The following is a 22516-nucleotide window of genomic DNA, read 5'->3' on the forward strand; positions in this document are numbered from 1 at the left end:
ATTTATGAAACTTTCCCTTTTTACAAGCAGTACAAACATCGCTTATATCAACTTTATTTAATTTGAACTGACAATTATCAAGAACATTCTTAACAATCTTCAATGATGGATGGCCAAGACGCTTATGCCATAGTAAACAAAACTCACTATCAACAGTCTGAGTTGAGATGTCAACCTGAGCAGTGGATGGATGAAGTGAAACAGGAACAATAGTATCTAATATGGAGAATTGATATAGCCCATTATGTATACGGCCCGTCAGCAAAATCTCCTGTGTCATGCTGTCCTTAATCACACAATAAGTGGAGTGAAACTCAAAGAAAACACCATTATCAGTTGCAAATTGTGATACGGACAATAAATTCTTCCGAATAGCCGGCACACACAGTACATTAGATAACCGAAGTATCCTAGACTTTGTAGACAAAACACCCTGACCAACAGACGAAATCATAACAGGCGAACCATCACCCATTAAAATAGAAGACGTACCTGAATATGGAACGGCATCATGTAGTGCCGAAGGATCTTGACACACGTGATTGCTGGCACCCGAATCAGGATACCAAGATGATGAGGCAACCAGCCTTGGAGCCGGAGAGTCAGACTCATCTCCACTAATGCCACGTGGTGTAGAATTTATATGCGAGCTAGATACCGACGGATCAGAGTAATCGGAGGCATGTAAACTGCCCAATCTAGGAAGACCAAAACATGGATTCGATGTCGAGAAAACACGAGCTCGTGGCTTAGTCTGCCATGGAACACCTAGATTATCGGATGGCTTTGATGGACCCAGCTGCACATTATTTGAAACATGATTAGTGGCTATGAAAGGGTTATTACCATTAGTAGGCCCAATACCATCCTTCGGCCCAACACCACCATTCAGCCCAACAGTGCCATCAATCCCATCATGCGGCCCATAATTTTGAGGCCTATATGCACGGCGCTCAATGGGCTCCCTATTTGGTCTGGGCCAACCATGTTGCCCAACATGTAATGGATCATACGGCCCCATCTGTTGCTCATGAAATGCATTAGTCCCATCAGCAAGCCACTTTTGACCATAATCATAATTTTGACCAGAGGCATAATTTTGACCACTTTCAAAATAATTTTGACCAGGGTTAGAAAACCTAGGCCTTGTATTTTGCTGTGCAGACCATCCCCGAGGACCAGGAGCAGTAGGAATCTGCAGTGGAAATGGCGCCTGAGATGTGTCATCACGGTGATAACGATAATAACACCTCTGAGCAACATGGCCAAACCTCGAGCATATCTGACATTGAAGACACGGCTGGAAGTTCCTACCACGGCCACGAGCTCCCAAACGGCCTCCGCGCAACGAACCATCCTCGACCGGCAATGAAGATTCTTCCACAAGATTCGCCGCATAAACAACCTCTTGAGAAGCCTGCGCCTGACAGTTCTCACACTCGACGAGCGCAGCCACTAAGCGCTGAAACGGCAGAAGAGTCGGTGATAGCGAGGCAGAAGAAACAACGCCTTCAAACTCTGACGGAAGACCCGCAAGCAAGACCACCGTGCGTTCCGCCATCGAAATAGGATCACCAGACGCTGCCAAGAGTGCACAAATACCTTTCAACTTAGTGACATAATCACGGATCGACATATTACCTTTCTTTAGAGAATGAAGTTCATGACGCAGACGAGACTACTTGAGATCCATATCTGCCACAAACAACTCCAACGCCATCGTCCACACGTCCGAGGCCGATTGAACCTCCGAGAACGATCTCAAAATCGACGAGCTTATAGTGGAGAGAAGCCAAGACGTGAGAAGATTGTCTTGCTGTTGAAAGGCAGATGACGCCGGATTCAAAACCAGAGCACCGTCTGGCGCTGTTATGAACTTCGGCGGAGCTGTAACAGAACCGTCAAGAAAACCGAACAATTCATATCCATTAACGATAAATCGAACCTATTGTTTTCATTGAATAAATGATCCTTCGTCAAGCTTAACAACATCGTGCCGAGGGAAAGAATTGACAACACGATCAGTAGCAAACGCGACTCCATTCAAGCGACTCCGAGGCAGCAGAAGTATCGTTAGCGTTAGCCATGAACAAGACTCACCTAGCAACTGATACCATGAAGAAATGCAGAGTTTTAAAGAGTAATTTTCTATTTGAAATTCTTGTTTCTAACTTGATTTAACACAAAGCTAATCTAGAGTATTTATAGACTCTGACTTCTCTTAACAGAATAGCTAACAACCCAGCTCTTCTGTAACTGCAACTCTAACCAATTTATTTATCTTAACAGTCTTAAACCATTGGTATTCAAGAATGACTTTTGAGGTTGTTAACTTGGCTAATATTTCCATTGTCGTTTGGGAATCAGTGGTGTAAATAAAGCGACGAATATAGCCATGGGTTCTGACCTTGATATTCTCTTGGACCTTTTTTGCCGGCCTTGATCTTTTGTTGGATTAGCTCCCAGTGGCACTTTAGAGCTGGATCATCCATCGCTACTGTCCCTTGGGAGCTATTATGTATTTAGCTGCTTCTTCTTTTTTTATGTTACTTTTGCCTTCGTAGTGAGGCCTGCTAAAGGGTCTCTTTGTCTTTAGGATTTTTGGTGTTTCTTAATTTTTGTTTATGTTCGAGCCCTCAAGTTTCTTGCCTCAGATTTGCGCCGCTTCCTTAAGTTTTCTTCTCCGGGAGAGGCTGACTTGCTCTTATTAGAGCTTCATATCTCTCCAGCACCCAAAACTTGTTTGGTTGTTCTTCCTTTCCTCGCCCAACTTTTAAGATTTGTTTCTTTTGGGTATGGCTATCTTGGTTGTTAGCCAGCATACCATCCTTTCTAGGGCCTGTCTTAGAGTTGAAATGATAAAAAGAAAAAACACGAGTTTTTTTATTTATTTTTGTTATATTTAATCTTTATATTCAATATCTTCAATAAAAAAAATAAACCTTAACTCTTGGCCTAGCGGTATTGGATGCTGATTCTAAAAACCCATGTCATTTGTTCAAATCGTAGGAGCAATTTTATTTATGGTGTTTAAGTTGACAATTATCTAGCGGTATTAGGTGTTTATTCTAAAAACCCATATCATTTGTTCAGATCGTAGGAGCGATTTTATTTATGGTGTTTAAGTTGATAATTATTTGCAACTATTAAGGATGTGCAAGTCAATTATAAATTTACCAAAAATATATTTTAATTATTAATAAAATAAATTATAAATTCTATTATATTGTAATATAATCATACGTTAAACGTCACGTATTTTTATAATTAATATATGTAAATTTTTAACATACAAATGCAGTTAATTATTATAAAGTATGATAAAACTACACTAAAATATATCAATACGTAGACCAAAATATATCAAATAAGCAAAATATATATGATAGGATATAAATCAAAATAAACCTAAACTAATAACCCAAATATAATGTACATCTTAAAATTCTGAATCATTTTTATTTTTTATTTTTAGCAAACCTAAGTCCTTAATCTTGACATTAAGCAAGGCGAAATTGATTATAAGTTTATTTTTTAAAATTATCGATGATACCTATTATGTTTTTGTCAAATTTTTTTACTTTTATTTTTAACAATTTTTATGAAAATACACGTTAAATGTTTACAATTTAATTTTAATTTAATTAAATATTAACTTGATGAATTCATTTTTTTCTTTTATGTTTTAATCAATTTATTTTTAGTAAAACTTTTTAAATAATAGGATTAGTATTTGATACACTGGTAGTATATCTTTTTTATTGTACAAGTAGCTTTGAAAAGTTGACATACCTTTTTTTAATATATATTTTTAATATTTTACTATATCCTTATACAACACTTGTCAATTCCCTAACTTTGCTTGGAGTCTAAAATCACCATTGAAGTATACCAAATAATTTCTCATAATAATAACTACATGATTTTACATAAAATAATTTAATAAAGTCATCTCAAAGTTAGTATATAACTAAATTAAATATTATTTTAAAATGATTTATTTTAATTGAATTCATATATTTTTATGAAAGAAGCCAAATATATGTAATTTTATAGTACTTCATTATGTAATTTATTTTTATTTTTAATTAAAATGAATAAATGGATAAAATAAAAATAAATAAATAAGGGTATAATTATTTTTTATTTAAAATGTTTTAGTAAATTATGAAGGCTTGAACGCTTACCTTTTATATTAATTTATATTTTATATTAACTTAGGGTGTGTTTAATAAATTATAGAAAATTTTTATTTCATTGAAAATGAAAAATTCAACATTTAATATTTTAAATGTGTTTAATAATTATTTTAATTTTTTACTTAATATAAAATTTTCAACAAAAAGTTGTTGAATAAGGTAAGTAGCTAGGTAACTCATTATCATTTAAAAGCATAAAATATTAAGTTGCTTTTGTTTTATTAAAAACTAAAATAATTTTTTTAAATGTGATATTTAAATTATCATATTTATCTTTCATCCCAAATTATCTAAAATTGTAACAACTGTTTTTCAGTTGTGTCGAAAATGGTAGTTTCGAAACCTCATTTCTGATATCTGAGTCTGTAATTAAGGTATAAGAACTAAATTATAAAAAATATAAAAATTAATCACTATAAATTTTTAATTAATTGGAAGACCAACTTAATTTGATAAATGGTAGTGGATAAGAAGAGGAATCCAAGTCAATATCTGAAAAAATAAAATAGGATACGCTTTACCCCATTGAAGAGTACCTAGAAATCAAAGGAGAGTTAGAATTCAAATTTTAAGATACACTAAAGCCGTGAATATTTTACCCTGAGGTGAAATTATATTTTATTTAAATTAAAAATTAATATTAATTTGGTACAATTTAATTCGGGCAAAATTAGCAAAATATGTCGATTTTTTTAATTAGACCTCTGGGTCTTTTTTATTTAGGGAAATAGGTCGATTTTAGGAGAGAGAAAGGGAAAATTTGTCCAGCTGGACACACTTTCTGCACAGGTGACAGGAAAGCTAACCCAGCTGGACTCACTTTAGGGAAAGCGTGACCAGCTAGACATGCTTTCCCCCAACAGTAAAAAATGACTTTTGGAACGTTGTCGCGCCAATGGTAAAAAAATTAATACCCCAACAATATTTTTTTTACCCTATAAATACCTCCAAAATTTTATATTTTTTATTCACATCCTTCTCTCAACTCTCTCAACTCTCTCGTTTTAAATTTTTCGATATTTTCATTTAAAAATATTGTTTTTTAATTATCTCATTTCAAATCATCTTTTCACAAATGATCGCCTCTCTAATTCTCTTCGACGATAAACATATTTCTATCGCCCAAGTAATAATTGTAAAACGAAATTTTAAATTTTATTATTTTCAATTATGCTAAATTTAAATAGTTTTTAATTTAAATTTTTTATTGTGTAAATAGGCGGATGATCGTGTTCTAGAGGGCTTCATTCATAATATCGGAAAGCCTACCATCCTTGAAATTCGTGGCGATTTGCAATAGGCTAGATTCTTGCATGCATCTCGCATAACTAGAGGTTGCAAAGTCAATCTTACACTAATCAACGTGTTGGTGGAAAGATGGAGGCCCGAAACACACACTTTTCACCTTTCATGCGACAAGCGTACAATCACACTCGAGAACGTAGCGCTACAACTCGGTCTGCCAGTGCATGAGCTAGTCATCACGAGATTAGCAGTCATTCCGAGTAAAGTGGACCTCTGCAGAGCATTATTGGGGAAGGTCCCAGACAAGTTTGAAGGTGGTCAAATATTTATCAATTGGTTGGAGAAAAATTTCGACAAGCTCCCTCAAGATCGAATGGAGGAAGTCATAGAATAATACACCCGAACATTCATCATGAAGTTAATTAGGGGCATTTTAATTCCCGACAAATCTCAAAATTTGCTGCACATAAGGTGGCTACTACATCTACTAGACTTCAATGAATGTGAAAAACTAAGTTGGGGATCGACCATCTTGTCCACGCTATACCAGGAGATGTGTCAGGTCATGGTACAAAATAAAATGTCGATTGATGGTTGTTTGCTCCTATTATAGTCGTGAGATTGGTGGCAACTACTATTTATACGTCCTAGAGTGACTGACCCATACATGTTCCCATTGGTGAATAGGTAAACATCATTTAATAATAAATACGTAATTTGTACAGTATTTTTTATTTATTATACTTTTCGACTAACATGTCGCTTGTACAGGTGAAACCATGGGTCGAGTTACGTGGGACTGCCCGGGAAGCTGTAAGATTTAAGGCTGTTATTAGACTAATGCTTGGAAGCTGAGGTTAGTTACTTATTCTTTCGAACCTATATTAATTACATAATGATTCATAAAAGAAAATTCATACATAGCAATATTTACAATTTTACTTTTCAGTTTGAATGGATGTTGTATGCTGACACCGATGTCATATCTTGTATCCCGCCAGAAGTGTTGACCAATCAGGAGATGTGGGACACCAATGTGTAGTTGGTAATGTACGTGATGATGAAAATACACGAATTGAATAAGATGTTGCGACAGTTCGGATGGAGGCAATGAAGTTCGTCGGCACCGCAAGACTTGGGAAGAACGACGACTGGCGCAACGGCACGGAGAGCATATTGAGGCTTGGGAGCATAGGATGCAATCTTTACTCATTTGTGAACTATTTTTCTCAATGGACACGACAACAGATGTTAAGTATGTATCGTGGTTCAGACTCGTAGGCAAGTCATATTTACTATCGCCAGAGGAAGGGAGAAGGCAAATTTGGTGCAAGAGGCAATAACGACCACCACAAAAATAAAATAGGATGGGACACGATCGCACGACGGGATCATCATTGACCTTGGCAGAAGAAGCACCACCTATGCTTATGCAATATATGGTTTAGTTCACTCAACTTATTCCAATTCATTACACTAACCGTATGTTTTTTTACAAGCACCACCGCACTACAGACCACCACCACAAATGGTCAGTTCTTCTATTCTCATTGGTACATATTTCTCTACACCGACGTCTCCTGCATCCTTCACCTCGCTGCCGACCCAGATACCGGGCTAGATGCTAGGGCATGCATGGCCACCAATGACGATGCTAATGTCAATGCAGCACTCGAAGTCGATAAAAATGCCTTTACAACACTTGATGTTGATATCAATATCTGAGGTAATGTCGACGTATTAAGGATTTGGGGCACCTTACAGTTACTCGCCTATAGTTACCCAAACACTGCCCACTTCACTATTTTGCCAAAGTGGGTCATCATCGTAACCATCACCCCCTAGAGTGCTAGGTACATGATAGGAGGCTAAGACCACGTAGAGATCAACCACAAAAGATGAGGATGATGCTGGCGAACTCGAAGGCAAATGCTAGAATGGGCATTGGTAGGTGTGACTCTTAGTGACGATTACATTAAGGAGGAAGTCTACAGGCCTGCACCTTTGAATACACCCCCGATTACATCTCTGGATGTACCTCCGTTTACACATCCGGCTGTACGCAAAAATCTTCCACACGACCGTCGCCCATCACCTTATGGCACACATTCTCTCCGATGACACTGTTGATGTATTTTTGTTGTTCTTAATATTACGATGTAAATATATACAAAAGTAAATAAATAAATAAATCGTTTAATTCAAATATTACATTTGTCTTCATTTCTATGTAACATGAGTCATGCGTAAGTTAACAATACATAACAAATTTCAATTCTTGAATAAAGGAAGCATTGCATCCACAATATTATTTGGAAGAAAATGATCCTATCAACACTAAGACCCCAATGTATTCATGTGCAGAGGACATGTTATCTTTGTATGCCTTGGGTTTCTCCAGTACTTGTATAATCTCTATTGATTGTGCCTCTCCCGAATATCCCTGTTGTTCTTTATCCTTGTAGAATTTGGGCGACCTTCCAAGACACGACGCAGCTCCCTGTTCAATGCCAACTCATTTAGCGCATTGGACCCTAGCAACCACATACTCTTATCTAGGACAGTTGAGAATTCAGGATTCTACACATTGTGAATCCATTCTAGTCAGTAGACATCATTGATGTAAGACGTGTATTCAATTCGTATGTTTCAACATGCGAAGGTTCATATGCCCTGAATCATGGATCTGGATTTAAAGCATTGTTCGAGGCGTCATCGTTGAACCTAGAAGGTTCTGGTTTCATTGGAACCAGCTCCGATTCAGAAAATAGTGCCATTTCTGAACCATTCAAACCGCACAATCAGATTGGCTTAAGATTTGACTCTTCCCCATCAACTGTATCCTCTTCCTCAGTCACCCCTACTTCCTCACATGCATGTTCTTTTTCGGTCGCATATTCTTCCTCATTTGTACCTTCATTGTCACCTTCAAGCATGAGGTTAATTGTTCCATCGCAAGTCTCATTCAAAAGAAGTAGGTCATCGGTTCTCTTGTTACCCATATGTCTATAAAAAAATAAACCACTTTAGTGTTCGGTGTACATCGATGATCCCCCCGTATAACTGCTTTCTCCCCATGACATCGACTTAGTGCCGAACTTGAAATTGAATGCATTGATTAAATGTCGAGCTCAACTGTCTAGATTGGAGTTATGCTCAAACCTCAACAGGTACTAACCACCAAAGTTTAGATCTGTGCCAATGACTGATGACTGTCTACCCAATGATATTTTGGGAACATCGTAGTAGTCGCTTTGTAGCAGGCCAGTGAATCTATCGTATAACCTTATAGTGGGACTTTTTGCTTCGGCTTCAGTTATCGTATTCACCGTAACGGTGGTCGAAGATGGGCCAGACCCATTAGCCTCAATTAAGTCGATATATAACTCCATTACAATATTTTCGCTTTCTCAATGTGATGATATGACTGTCTCGAGATAGACCTCGCTAGTCACGTCAAATAGGTCATACATATAGGGGTCAATGGACAAAAAAATCTGTATTTCAACTTCGAAATCCTTCCCCAGGTCGATCCCCCGACTTTCATCTTGATTCTGGTTTGTAACTCATGCAATTGAATGGTAGTATTGAATGCCATTTCCACAGACTTCGCTCCTACAAACACCACCCCAACCTTTGTATTACAGATTTGACTATCGTAGTAAATAACTGATTTCACTCGTCGACTCATTTCAATTTTGGTCACGAATTGGATAGAAAATTGGAAAAAAAAATAAGTAAAAGGTTATCCAAAGAAGTACACACAACTCTCGTAACACAAAAATTCAATATTTGTTTGTTAGTTGTTTCATGCATGTCTAAGTTATGAAAATTACGTCCTATTTATAGGAAAATTATATAGGGAGAAAATGAATATGTGCTTCAAAATTCATTTATGAATGCACGCATTCATTGCATTTTTTATGATGTAATCCATATTCAAAGCACATTTAGAAGTCATATAATTTTATTGCACCCATGCTCCCCAATTATCCTGCATCTCATAACGTACTCATCTGGTATCTTGAAAAGTTGCTTGTACCCTCAGTAGGAAAGAAAATTTTGTTAAAGAAATTACGCTGACGCTTTGTATTTTTTTTGCGAATATGTTCTTCACTCCTGTAACGCGATTTCAATGAAAGAATTTTTTTTTTTGCAAATAGACCCTTCCCTATACCTATAAAAGAGGTCACACACACCAAGCTTCAACTTCCTCTCAAACATCTTCTACCACACACTCTCCACCTCTACTCTATAAATCATTTTTAGGTGCTAACAATTCCGGTCGCTAAAAATGTTTAAGGTATTCTTGAGTTGTCAGTGATGCGATATCACTCCGAGCTGCATACATTTCATATATCATGCCTATTAGGGGCCATTACCTCCAAAGTCTATCCTGAGGAAGTCAAGTTCAAGGTGGTTTTGCTTTTTACGGTTAAGGGTAGAAGTCTACGTGAATATCTTAATCGACAACCATTAAGTGACAATGGATCGGGGTATAATGGGGGAGCCAGTTGAGAATCGTTACGCAACCACAAGCTTAATCATTTCGGATACCCGAAAATGATGCCCTATAAAGATCATACAGAAGTTTGAAGGCATATTCATACGGAAAAACACTGAGGCTTCTCACTATAATCAGTGTAATTTTTTTCTCCATTTCTAGGCAACTAGTACCTTTAACCTTTCATTTTATTTGAAGGCTAGCACCGTTGTGGGCACAAGAGGACTTTCAGGTGGGAAGCGACTATTGCAGTGCAGTAAAAATGATGCTCCTTTTGAAATGACGACGATTGTCTTTATTAAACAAGTCATTAATAACTACAACTGCTACTGCGTCAACCCAAGTTTGACCTCTACTGTGCCAGAACATCTGCTCTTCACATGAGAGCCCTCTTATGTCTACCTCGATGTCAGCCTTCGAATAAAAATGAAAGGTCAAAGACATCGACTGCTTGGAAATAGAGAAAAAAATTACGTTGATTACATCGGAAGTCCCTAGAGCTTTCCGTATGATTATGGCCTCAATCTTATGTATGGTATATATAGGGTATCGTTTATGGGTATCCAAAAAGCTTGGACTCCTAATCACGTGAAGGCCGTCACTTGGCCCCCCAGTTATACTCGAATCTGTGATCGCATCACGGCTACTAACTGGGTGATTAAATGCTAAAGTTACATATTTTATGTAATTAAATTGGTTAATTTATGAGAGTGCACCACTAATTTTTCCATGTTTTTGTTGAATTTTGTGCAGGGGTACAATTTGGGGCTAAATAGAAGAAAAAAGAGACAATTGGGCTAGATTGAAGAAAGAAGCAAAGAAGGAGGACCAAAGCGAATTTTTCCAAGATTAATTAGTGAAATTTTGTTGACTTAGTGGGAGATTATGTAGGAATTTTAATATTTTATTCCTTGATTTTCTATACTAGTTGGCTCTTAATTTAGCAAAGCCTTTGGTATAAATAGTGGACTACTTTGTTCATGTTTATCATCAAGTCTTGAATCAAGTTATTAATCAAGTTTTAATTTTCAAGTTTTTTATTAAGTATCCATTTCAAACTTTAGGTCGAATTAGCCTCGTCAAAATTAGTGAGTTACTTTTAGAAACAAATTAACTCCTAAATTCCGAGACTTATTATTTCTCCGGATTAAGAGTATGATTTTGTCAACTCACAAAGTCGGATCAACATTAAGTCAAAAAGAGGCGTCGTTTGATTTAGTGTGGTTAGACGACGATTGGAATTCGAAAGGAACGTTTCTAATAGGTTTTCGTGAACACATTGCGTGCCAAGTGGAGATTCTTTGTTTGGTTCCGTCAAGGAAGTAGTAATGCGGATTTAAATGTCCCACGCGGTTGAGGGCATTGGTTCGAGCTAGGCTCTTCTAGAACGCAAAGCTGCCGGAGTTCTAAATCACGAACGTTTCGTGGTTGTTCGATCGGCAAGAGTTAGTTATTGGACGTTCCATAACTAATTTACACAAGGAAGAGTTGGTGTCCCAGGCGTCCTTGGTAGCTATAACTAGCTTATTGGAAAAGAAGAGTTCATCTAATTTCGAGGATCAGTTCAAAGACGAGGAAAAATCCGCGCCTAAAGCTGAGCTTATTTTAATTAATTTTTCTTCAGATTTATTTAACTGCTTTTTATTATTTATTTCCGCCTTTTACTTTTTACGCATTTTATTTATTTATTTTAGGTTCCAGGTTTTCGATTTTATCCTCCCCCAAATTTCTTGGGCACGACAACTGCCCCGACATAAATCTGGTCAAGAGAGCAACAATTTGTAGTAACCCCAGTCTCTGACGGATCAACCCTACTCCCTATACTGCTTAAATTTGCAAAATTAGGTGTAGGATTATATTGGTGAATTCGACACCCATCACTGGGACCTCCACATAGACTTCGACCCCTAATCATATCAAGCATTATTATCCCGAAACTAGATTTCCCCACGATGGGTTTATGAGGTGATGATCCTATCTTGCCATGACATATGAAATGTATGTGTTTTGAGGCGCGTTATCACATCCCCGATCCCTCAAATCTACTTATGAACTTTCACTGTTTTAGTCAAAAACCTTAAACCCTAAAATATACACCGAGCCCTAAATCCTTTATCTCTCTTAAAATCAACTTATTCCCCTAAATTAAAAAAAAAGCTTAAATTCCTAATTAAAAAATCCTCATATTATGCTAATTTTGCTTTAATTTGAGGAAGTTAATTTCTTAAAATTGTTGTCAATTCATTGATATTATCTTTAAATTGGGATGAAGTTTTATTCCAACTTTTAACCTGAGTGTCAGAGTGACAATACATCAAAAGTTTCCTCAACACTTAACATTTTATATATATATTATTAAAATTAATAAATTTCAAGTAGTAAAAGTGGATTTGAATTCCTTCTTATAAAAACGAAAGTAAAGAAAAAGAAGGGGTATATTAGGAAGGAAACACTTGAGCAGATTAGCAACAAGGGTAAAAAGGAAAGTAATCAATCACACCAACCCTGCTAAGAAACTCCAAAACACACTCTTTCCTTCCACCTCCTTTTCTGCATCACAAGTATGGAGATCCCAGGAAAACTTGTGAAGTTAAAGTTCCCAATAATCCTAACACTCACCCTTTCACTTGCTCTTTCTTTACTCATAATTTTTGCTCCTTCTTTTCTAACCATTTTAACCTACTTTTGGCCTCTTTTCCTCTCCACTGCCCTCTTCCTTATAGTTGTCATCTTCTTTGCCAAAACCTCCGCTGACTCCCTGGCCGATAAGCCCGGTGAAGGCATCCTTGACTACGTTGCTGGCCATCCCGAACTACCTCTTGATTCTTACAAATCTGACTAGGTTCTTTTTCGACTCACTTGTCTCATCTCTAACTCTCTTTGCTGTGTTTCCGTTTTTCGTTTATCTTTTTATCTTTGAACTGTAAATTTCGGGAGGAATAATATTAATATCAATATTAATAATTAATTACTTTAATCACTACTGTTTTTCTTTACCATTTTGCATTTTTAGTATTTAGTTCTATTAATATCTTTTAATTTATGAATAGATTATTAAAAAAGTATGATTGTGATTTGACACTGCTTTACTAATTTATAAAATTGAAAATGAAAATAAGTATAAACAGTCATACCAATAGAAAAAGGAAATTGTGATATTTAGTTTTGCAAATATAATATGAAGTTTGTTTTATATGTATTGATAATTATTTTGTTTTATTTCACAAATAGTGTAAAAGATATGTTTTTAATCATTTTTTAGTTTAAAATTACAAAAAAAAAAAAGAAAGGAAAAGTGCTCTGAAATATAAACTTCACAATAAAATGTTAAGGAAAATATGAAAATAGATACAGCGTAGGCGTAATCCATATATTCCTTCACGAATAATCTGAGACGTTGAACATCTGGATCTGGTATATACTTCCTATGTTTGTGGGATGGAAAAAGGAAAGGGGGGTTTCAGCTTTCCAGTATGATGTTGGAGTCGCTGTTTAAAATGGGCCCCTTCTTCAAAAACACAATCATTCAGCCATTGATATTTGACGTAACACCATTGAGTTTGGGTGATGCATGTGTTTCGGATCGTACCAGTCATGCCTTGTTTCATTTCCCTTCTGTCCAAATCTTTTCACATGTCATCAAATAAATATCCAATATTTATGTTTTCAATTATTTTATTTTCTATTCTAGTTTGAGCATTCCACCTAAAATTTAATATTCAGATTTTTAAATCTAAAAATTCGCTTTTAGAAAATCAAAGTTGGTAATTAGATTTATAAATTTTCAACAATTAAAAGGTCGATATTGCATTAGGGCCCTCATTTTAATATTTGCATTTGCAAATTCAAACTCGATTGGATATGTAATTAATTGCTATAATTTGAGCATTAATTCCATATTTGGGTTAAATTCTTTATGTGAATCTATGTTGACGTGTTTTTCTTAGAATAATAATTTTATTATTTTGGCCAATTATCCATTACAATGAAAAATTCTGTTCATCGAAATTTGTTGTACTTGTGCCCACATTCATCGGATCCATTGCTCTGTTTGCAAGGTGCAGAGCAAAAAACAAATTCCATGTTTTCTGCCGAAACTAAAATAGTAGGTCTTCAAGAGTTGCTATTAAGAGTGATGATGAGGGCTTTATAATCGGTTTCAATAATAATCTTGTTAGAGTATTAAATCAGTAGAACTGTTAAGTTTTCTTAAAACAAACCTTTCTCCATGTCACATGTTCCATCCTCGTATATGATATCCTAAAAGTGGTGGTAAATTTTAAGAGACCCCATTGCAAACATCACTCTCCTAATTTCATCATCCTAATAATATCGTTTCTAACACGTGATAAGTTTTTATTGGTTGCTTATTGTCACATCATATGTTTTAATACTAAAAAAATTGGGAGTTCCAAATGGGGTAGATAAAATGAAAGTATAGATACCAAAATGACTGAAGAATCCAAGTGGTAGTTTCCTTATTGTTTTGAAAAGCGATAAACTTGACAAAAAATTTTCAGTTGGTAACTAATTGGTTTTTTTTTTTTTTTTTTTTTTATAATTTTGGTATATGATATGTGCAATGAATCGTGTTTTGGATTCAACAAAGTTGGATAACTCGTATGCTTACAAGTGATTCAACATAGCATGGGGTCGGATTGGGGTATGGATTTCATATTTTGGGTTCACAAACAACAAATTTTTCTTGGTTTAATACAGGGTTTTCAATTGATGGCTTTTGAGGTGTTGGTCGATTTCGAGAGTGATTTCTCAAATATAAGTTTCACTCTCCAAATTGGTCTATTGTGGGTACCAATGCTGTTGGTGGTGATTCGAAGTTTGGATCAATCGCGGCTGAGGCGATGGCTTCTACGATAAAAAATATGGCTATGGCTTATGGGGCACAATAAAGATTTTGGAAAATATGGTTTTTTATTTTAGTAGAGAGTTCTTTTGATTGAGAGAGGAATTGTCGAAAGCAAGTAAATGAGATGTACCTAAAGAAGGCGGAGAGGAAGATTGGAGCAGATCCAATAACACTTGAGCATAGTGGCAGGTCGTGGTCGGTGAGGTAGAAAAGAGGAAAATATCGCTGATGATCAGACTTAACAAAGAAGTATGTTGAGAGAATTTAAGGGAGAATCCTTTAAGAGTTTAAAATGCTAAAAATGTCAAAAGTGCCAAAAGCCCTTTCACCAGTTGTGAAAGGCTCTTATTCATAACGTTTCAAGAATGAGAGTTACAAAGCTAATAATTAATGAGAGTTACAAAGCTAATAGTTAATGAGAGTAATAATATATATTTTTCCAGTTACAACTGCATTAATGATTAAGAAAGGGACACTGAAGATTTTGTTGGTGATGATGAAGAGTGAAGAAGAATTTACTATTTTTTGAAAAGAGAGAAAAACACTTAGCGTTACAAGAAAAAGTTAAAGAGAACTCTTAACTATCTCTATATCTGATCCATAAGCTAAGCTCTTCGGAACATCCCAAAAGTGAAGATAACCCAAGAGCTCTGCCATATTTCAAGGTTACTTCCACTTCTACTTTGGTGAAGTAGTACCATGTGAAACATTTTTCGTAGAACATCTCTTGAAATGCAAGACGATAGTTGTTATTGGATGAGAGTTGTTCCTGAATAAGAGTTGTTCTGTGGTGATGATTTTTTTGGCAAACCTTGTTTTAAATAATGGCTCTTTCGGAAAAAACACATAATTTTCCTAAATACCAGTTGTTCCAAACAATGATTGTTCTAAACATATTTATTTTTGAAACGTTATTATTCTAAACAAGAGTTATTTTGAACTTTAGTTATTTTCAAATAACAACTACATTAAATGACAATTGTTCTAATTAAAGTCTAATCTGAACATAGTTATTCTCGAATAACAATTGTTCTAAACAACAACTATTCTAAACAAGAATTGTTGCGAAATATGCTTGGAAGCATAATTTCCTCAACATTAATATTATTTATTTTAAGAAAGAAATATTATTTTTTATTCTTGCCTTGGTTTCTACTTGTTGATGGTTTTGAATATATATATATATTGTGCTAGAGAAATCCACCTGTGATGGTGACTAGAAATGGTGCTGCCACCAGTTTTTGAAAATTTCTTTTGGGAGCATTTGGGAACTACTATTTCAGAATTTGGATTTAGATTTTAAAAATGATGTTAATTAAGTAGTAAATATTTTAGAAATATAATATTCATGATTATTTCTCAAATTCATAAATTTATTAGAAGTTTGATTAGTAATGAATTTGAAAATTTTAAAATATTTTTAGATTTAATAAATCCATATTTTTACACTTTTTAATAAAATTTTAAATTACTTCTCAACTAATTTGTCCACTTTATTCTTACCATTTATATAATAATTGAAATCTAAATCTAAATCCAAATCCTCAAACGTAGTATTTATGAATTTCCTTGTCTTTGAAAAATTAAAGAAAAAGTAATAATATTTTGAATGAGAATTCAAATAGAAAAAATTACCCATAAGGTGGTATGTGTAATTTTTTTAATTAGATAAATCTCAAAACTATATATAAACTTTGGTTTAAGATGTAATTTTATACATGAATTTTGATTTTGTGCACTTTTATATGAAATTTTATGCGATCCAATCTCACAAATTATTAACACAATTATTGATATAACATCATTTTATGTTTATATACTACATAAACAAATAATTATATTTATCCAATATAAAAATAATTTGATGCATTTATTTTATTAAATATATATAATTAAATTAAAATTAAAGTTTCATATGTATAATTTCATATTGAATAAAAATTATATATAATTTTAAGATTTATCCTTTTAATTTAATATATATTTATTGATAGGTTAGGCGTGTGATATTATTAAAAAACTAATGGTGTTAAATTTATGGAGTATAATGTTTGATGGATCATAAGTTTTTCTACCAATTTAGACAAAAGAAGAAGAAGAAGAAGAAGAAGAACAAGTTTAAGAATAGTCTTAAAGTCATTGTTTTCATAATTCAACAATATTAAACGGTTAAATTAATTAGAATGAAAATTGATTCAGAATAAGGGGTTGTATTGATTGACCAACGAATTGATTGGACTAATCAATTGGTCCAGTTGAACTAATTTTTTCTATCTTTTAAAATAGTTTTAAATTTTAATAATTTATTTAATTGAATAGCTTGGGAATAAGACGTTAAGGGAAGTTGGAGTAAAACTAACTTAAAATAGCTGAAAAGAAGTCGGCCTAGGGTACGCTTTTCACCATGACCATGGCTTGAATAAAGAACCATGCTTCTTCCTTATTCGAAAACCTGGGTTGAAGCTGTGGGATGGAAAGCGTGTCAAAGACTTAATCATCCCAACCACTTTAATGCCCTGCTTGGTTACAAGTCTACGCTACATGGACTCTGCAATCTCAATAGATTTACATCCATTTATAAAAATACTAGTTATTGCTTCTTTAATCTCGAAATACATTTATTTTTAAATGATTGTATTAAATCATAAATTTTGTAAAAGTTCAAAAAAAAAAAAAAGAGTTAGAATAAAGCAAAAACCCATCGTTATTGCAATAAAAATGCATTATACGTACGTCCAATATGGTTTCAAAACATAAGTAGCATGCAGTTTTTACAACATATACTCGGGGATTGCCTAGCAAATTTTATGGCTTCCAAGGAGAGTATTTCAACCTAAGGAAGGTTGAAAATTAAGGGTAAAGGGAGATTTTAATTCTCTAAAAATAAGATCTAGTATAATTGATTATCTTTTGACGGCATGATCGTCATTTCTTTTCCGATGATTGAGCTGGAATCACATCGAAAACCGATCGATCATCGACACCAACATCCTTCATAGCGCATGAAATATCCTCTTTCTTGATCTTTCTCATCTCTTTTAGCTTATATAAAATGAAATCAGCAGCCCTATAGAAGAAACAAACAATTAACAACGTTGTATTATTGAAGTGATTTTATGGGAGTAAAAAAGTCATAGCAATTTTACCCATGAACTTTGCCTTTCTCAAGATTATCAGCAGCTTCAAAGTCTGTCTTGTCAATAATGTTACTTGCAATAACCCACTTCACTAATTTCTTTGCTTCAATATCTGTGTAAACCTCAGCAACGTAGAGAAATAGTTGGCCTAAACAGGAAGTTCCGGTGAATATCCAAAGTACGCCAAACGTTCGACCGAATTCACTCGAGAAACTCTCATCTCCGAACCCTACGGTTGTCATGGTGGTACAAGCACAATACACTGCATCTTCGATCTCCATTCCTTCGACGGTAACCAGAACGAAGATTCCGATGACAAAATGCACCGCCATAGCGATCAATGATATTATACACTTGGTGTAGTCTATTTCTATGCTTTCAATCTCGTTAAGGGCTTCCATCGGACCCATTTTCCTAGCTGTGTGCAGGGCATTAATCAGCACCTTTTGTTGCTTGAAAACCAAGTATTTAGCAGCTAGTTTCACTACTATTCCAAACAGAAGCATCCCTACGGTGATGAAACCAGTGCAGACCAGTTGTGAAAGGAAATCGTGAGGGACAAGGTCTCCATAACCAACAGTGGTCATTGTCACCACAGACATATACAGAGAATCAATGAAATCATTAGTTTTTTTCCCTCTGATGTGGTTTCTCAATGCGAAAAAGCTTAAAGTTCCAGCACCTATATAGATAACATAGTACAGTCCGAGCCACTTAAGGTCCGGGATATTGGTCCGAGGAGCACAATTTGTAGCTACTGAAGTGGCTTTGCTACTCTGAAAGGTGGTTTTCTTGGGGCCATTTTCATCATTTGTTAAGTTTGGGGAATCTGTAGCAGCCATTGGCAACTTGGTCTGCTTTGCAGCATTGGCAGCCATTGCAATGATTGAGTTGAAGTGACCCAACATTAAGACAACCTGCTAGAAGAATTACAGCGTAAAATTTCATAGTTATATCATCTGTATATACATTCAAATAACATAAGAGAGCTAAAAACTAAAAAAAAAAAAAAAAAAAAAGTGATCACTAAACAATGATACAGAATATTAGAAACTTACCGATTTCGAGGAGATTACAACAATTCAAGAAAAAAAAAGCTTGAAATCTGGTATTAAGCTAAGATTCTTTACCTGAGATACCAAGTTTGCAATTCAATATAAAATGGTTGTAAGTAGAAAGGAGTTGGGTTCCAACCACATTGGAAAGTTCCTGGAAAGATCCCAAGTTGATGTCGTTTTGTGATGCAATATTAATTTGCACCGTGGAGTGAAGATGGGTTTTTTTATGCTAATGTGCTGAATTTATGGGAAATTTCGCATGACCATCCAAAATGGGAAATTGTACACTTGGTTGAGTGTGTGTCAAGTCTATACATGTTCGTCATTTGGTGTTAATTATGTAAGAGATGACTGAAATCTGCATGAATCTGTTTCTGCAGTTAGCCATAACTATGATGATGAGAGTATGTATTCGTTTCCAGGAATCGTATGTTGAAAGATTTTGGACTGAAAATTGAGAAATAAAGTTAATTCCGAATCACAGTGGTTTGAGTTGTTGTGCTATTGCAGGTAACTGAAAAATGGCGAGTCATCTGCATTTGAGCATGAAAGGCTTGCCATCAAAGTTACGAACTTGTATATATATATACATCTAAGTTACTAACATTTTGACTAAAACTTTCTCAAAAAAATTTCTAAACCCAAGTTTTCTATTTTACTTTATGGATCCTATTACCCCTCCCCTTGGATTAATTGTTATTATTTATTAAATTATAGAGTAAATATTTTAATATTAAAGTACATTTCAAATTCAAATCTCTTTAAATCTAGTCTTTATTATACTTTTAAATTTAAAATTTTAGTCTTTCTATTTTTAAATTTAAAATTCAGATTCAGTTGTTAACACGACACCATTAATATCTATTGTTGGTTTAAAATTTTGATATTAAAAAAAATCACTTAGTAACCATGTAACAAAAACAATGATACTGTAATGGACTTAAATTTAACAAATAATTTTAATAGTGTTAATAAGTCTTAAAAATTATATTAGCATTTTGGTTAAAATAAAATATTTGAGCTAATCAATAAGATTGTAAAAATTATATCAAAAATTAAAGTATAAAGATTAAATCTTAAATGCAATTGCATCACAGAATCAAAATTGAAATTTGAAGATTTCGTATATAATGCGAAAAAAAGGTGTTAACGAGGGATCCATATACAGTTATATAGATTACGGGCTATAATAGCATTAATCTGGAATATAATCCCCTAACGAAGACAGAGCACTATGATTTAACTTTTGACTACATGCATTACTTTGGCAAGCACTATTCACTTTACATTATTGACTCACATACCATTATTTTACTATTCGACGTTAACACTATTTTAATTTTCTTACAAAATTGTAAAAACAGTGTTTTGTTAAGTGCTTTTGAGCCGCATTGATATTGTTTTTCTCCTTTCTCTGTTGTAACTGTTGGTGACTAGGAGTGACCAAAATTTGTTTCGATTCGAAAAATTTGATAGAATTTTTAAATTTTGAATTAAATAGTTCAAGTTATTTGAGTTAACCAAGTGATTTGGATCAACTCGAATAAAAAAATTAAGATTTTCGGTTTAACTCAAATATGAATTAGAAAAGGCAAAACTACACCATTTGGATAAATGTTTACCTTTTCTAAAGTTAAAAGTCAAAACCATTAAGTTAAAAGGCAAAACTATTTTGTTTTGATAAATGTTTACTCATTAAGTTAAAAGGTAAAACCATTATATTGTTTATGTAGTTAAGTAATTTTATACTTCATTTACTAGTTAAATAATGGGTTCATGTAAACGCAACATTGAGTATAAATAATAGATTTCGTTAACTCGCCTCGAAATTTTTTGACTCGATTCAATCCGATTCGAAAAAAAATTTAAATTGAGTTCAGTTGCTAAAATAGGATTGGTCAACTCGACTAACTCAAAATTTTTTAACTCGATTCGACTCGACTCGACTCGATCAAATACTCACCTCTAGTTGTGACTACATCTTCTTCAAGCTCTATAGTCTTGATTGAGGATGTTGAGTACATTTTTATCATAAGCTTTCTGTATTCTATTTTAATTTTGGTCCAAACTAAGAGTATGCTAGCATTGGGCTTTGCTTGTAGAAACCCCACCATGTGTTGATCTAGAGCAACAAGTTTTGGATTTTTACCCAAAAATTAAATGGGATATTAAAGATTGTATTTTTCATTATTGAATTTATTTATGTTAGAATCGTAAAATAATATTTGACATAACACTTAATAAATTATAAATCAAGATCTGCCATGTCAAATCATCAAGAATAAATAAAGAACAAGACTAAATGTGGAAGCGTACCTGAATTCATCGATTATTTGAAATCTTCGGGTATTATGTTTTTTATATTCCAAATTAGCACACAAGTAGACCTGTCCATGGGTCGGGTCAGTCCGCTCGAAAAGTAGGAGAGTTTGGGTAAAAATATAAGCCTAAAAAATGCGCTTGGTCTGGCCTCGGGATAAGCTTTTTTGGCCCAAGCCCGGCCCGACGCGGCCTGAATATGCAAAAAAACCTGTTGTACTTTTTACTGTTTTCTTGTTTTTTTTTATTATTTTGTTACTATTTTCTTGTTGTTGTTTTTTCACTATTTTGCTACCATTTCACAATTTGTTGCTACTATTTTGTTGTTATTATTTGGATATTGTATAACTCTTATTTTATTCTTAATTTTGTTACTATTTTATAGGAATTTGCTTGTTAAGTTGAATCAATCTTAGTGTTATTTAAGAATACATATTTTTAAAAAAATTTATTTTCAATTTGTAACAAGCCCAATTAGCCCGGGCTCATACAAAATAAGTTATTGGGCACAGCCCAGTTGTTTACAAACCCAATAAACTAAACCTATCCCAAAAAAACAAAAAATAACAGAAACCCTAAGCAGAAAAAACCACCAGCCGCCGCTCTCAATAGCAGCCACGCTCGCAGCGTCCACCCTGCGCACGTCGCGCACGCACCTCCAGCAGTACTTGCAGCAACAAACAGAAACAAACAACAACGAAAAAGAAGGAAAATAACAGCAAGATAACAGCGAAGCTAAAGGAAAAATTCGAATAGAGAATAGAGTTTTTTTTCTATTATTTTCGGGCTATAAAAGCCCTACTTTCATGTACTCAGGGGGGGAAAGAAAACAGAGACTAGAATACGGAAGAAAAGATTAAAGAGAAATACATTTTTTCTTTGAATATAAAGGTGTTTTTTTATTTTATTTTTTTCGGTGTTCATTTTCTATGTTTATTATTGATTTATAAAAGGAAGAGAGGGAAGCGAAGTTTACCTCCGTGTTTGGGCCGCCGTTTTGGGACCATCTTCGTCGTAATCGGAGCTCTGGCACAAGAGCCGACAAGCGACGGTGCAAAAGGAAAAAGAGTTTTAAAAAAACCCTAGCAGAGAGTTTTAGGTTTTTATTTTTTATTTTTTTCTTTTATTTTGTTTGCTGCAGATTTTTTTAAAAAAAGGAAGAAAAACTGATTTAAATAGCAAATCCT

At 34.2% G+C, this 22516-nt stretch overlaps 1 protein-coding gene across 2 annotated transcripts; it reads right to left on the reverse strand.

Annotated features, from left to right (window-relative positions):
* Positions 1 to 17519: 17519 nt before the first annotated feature.
* Positions 17520 to 19121, reverse strand: LOC105784171 (two-pore potassium channel 1). 2 transcript variants are annotated; one of them, XM_012609971.2, is made up of 3 exons: positions 19011 to 19121; positions 17962 to 18869; positions 17520 to 17882 (listed from the first exon to the last, which is right to left on the reverse strand). In XM_012609971.2, exons 2-3 carry the CDS (start codon positions 18858 to 18860, stop codon positions 17741 to 17743), a joined length of 1041 nt encoding a protein of 346 aa, XP_012465425.1. In that variant the 5' UTR covers positions 18861 to 18869; positions 19011 to 19121; the 3' UTR covers positions 17520 to 17740. The 2 variants fall into 2 exon arrangements, with proteins under 2 accessions (XP_012465425.1, XP_012465427.1); XM_012609973.2 differs by having other exon boundaries at positions 17962 to 18872; positions 19011 to 19087.
* Positions 19122 to 22516: the final 3395 nt, after the last annotated feature.

This window comes from Gossypium raimondii, chromosome 13 (genome assembly GCF_025698545.1).
Source record: "Gossypium raimondii isolate GPD5lz chromosome 13, ASM2569854v1, whole genome shotgun sequence".
Taxonomy (NCBI): Eukaryota; Viridiplantae; Streptophyta; class Magnoliopsida; order Malvales; family Malvaceae; genus Gossypium; species Gossypium raimondii.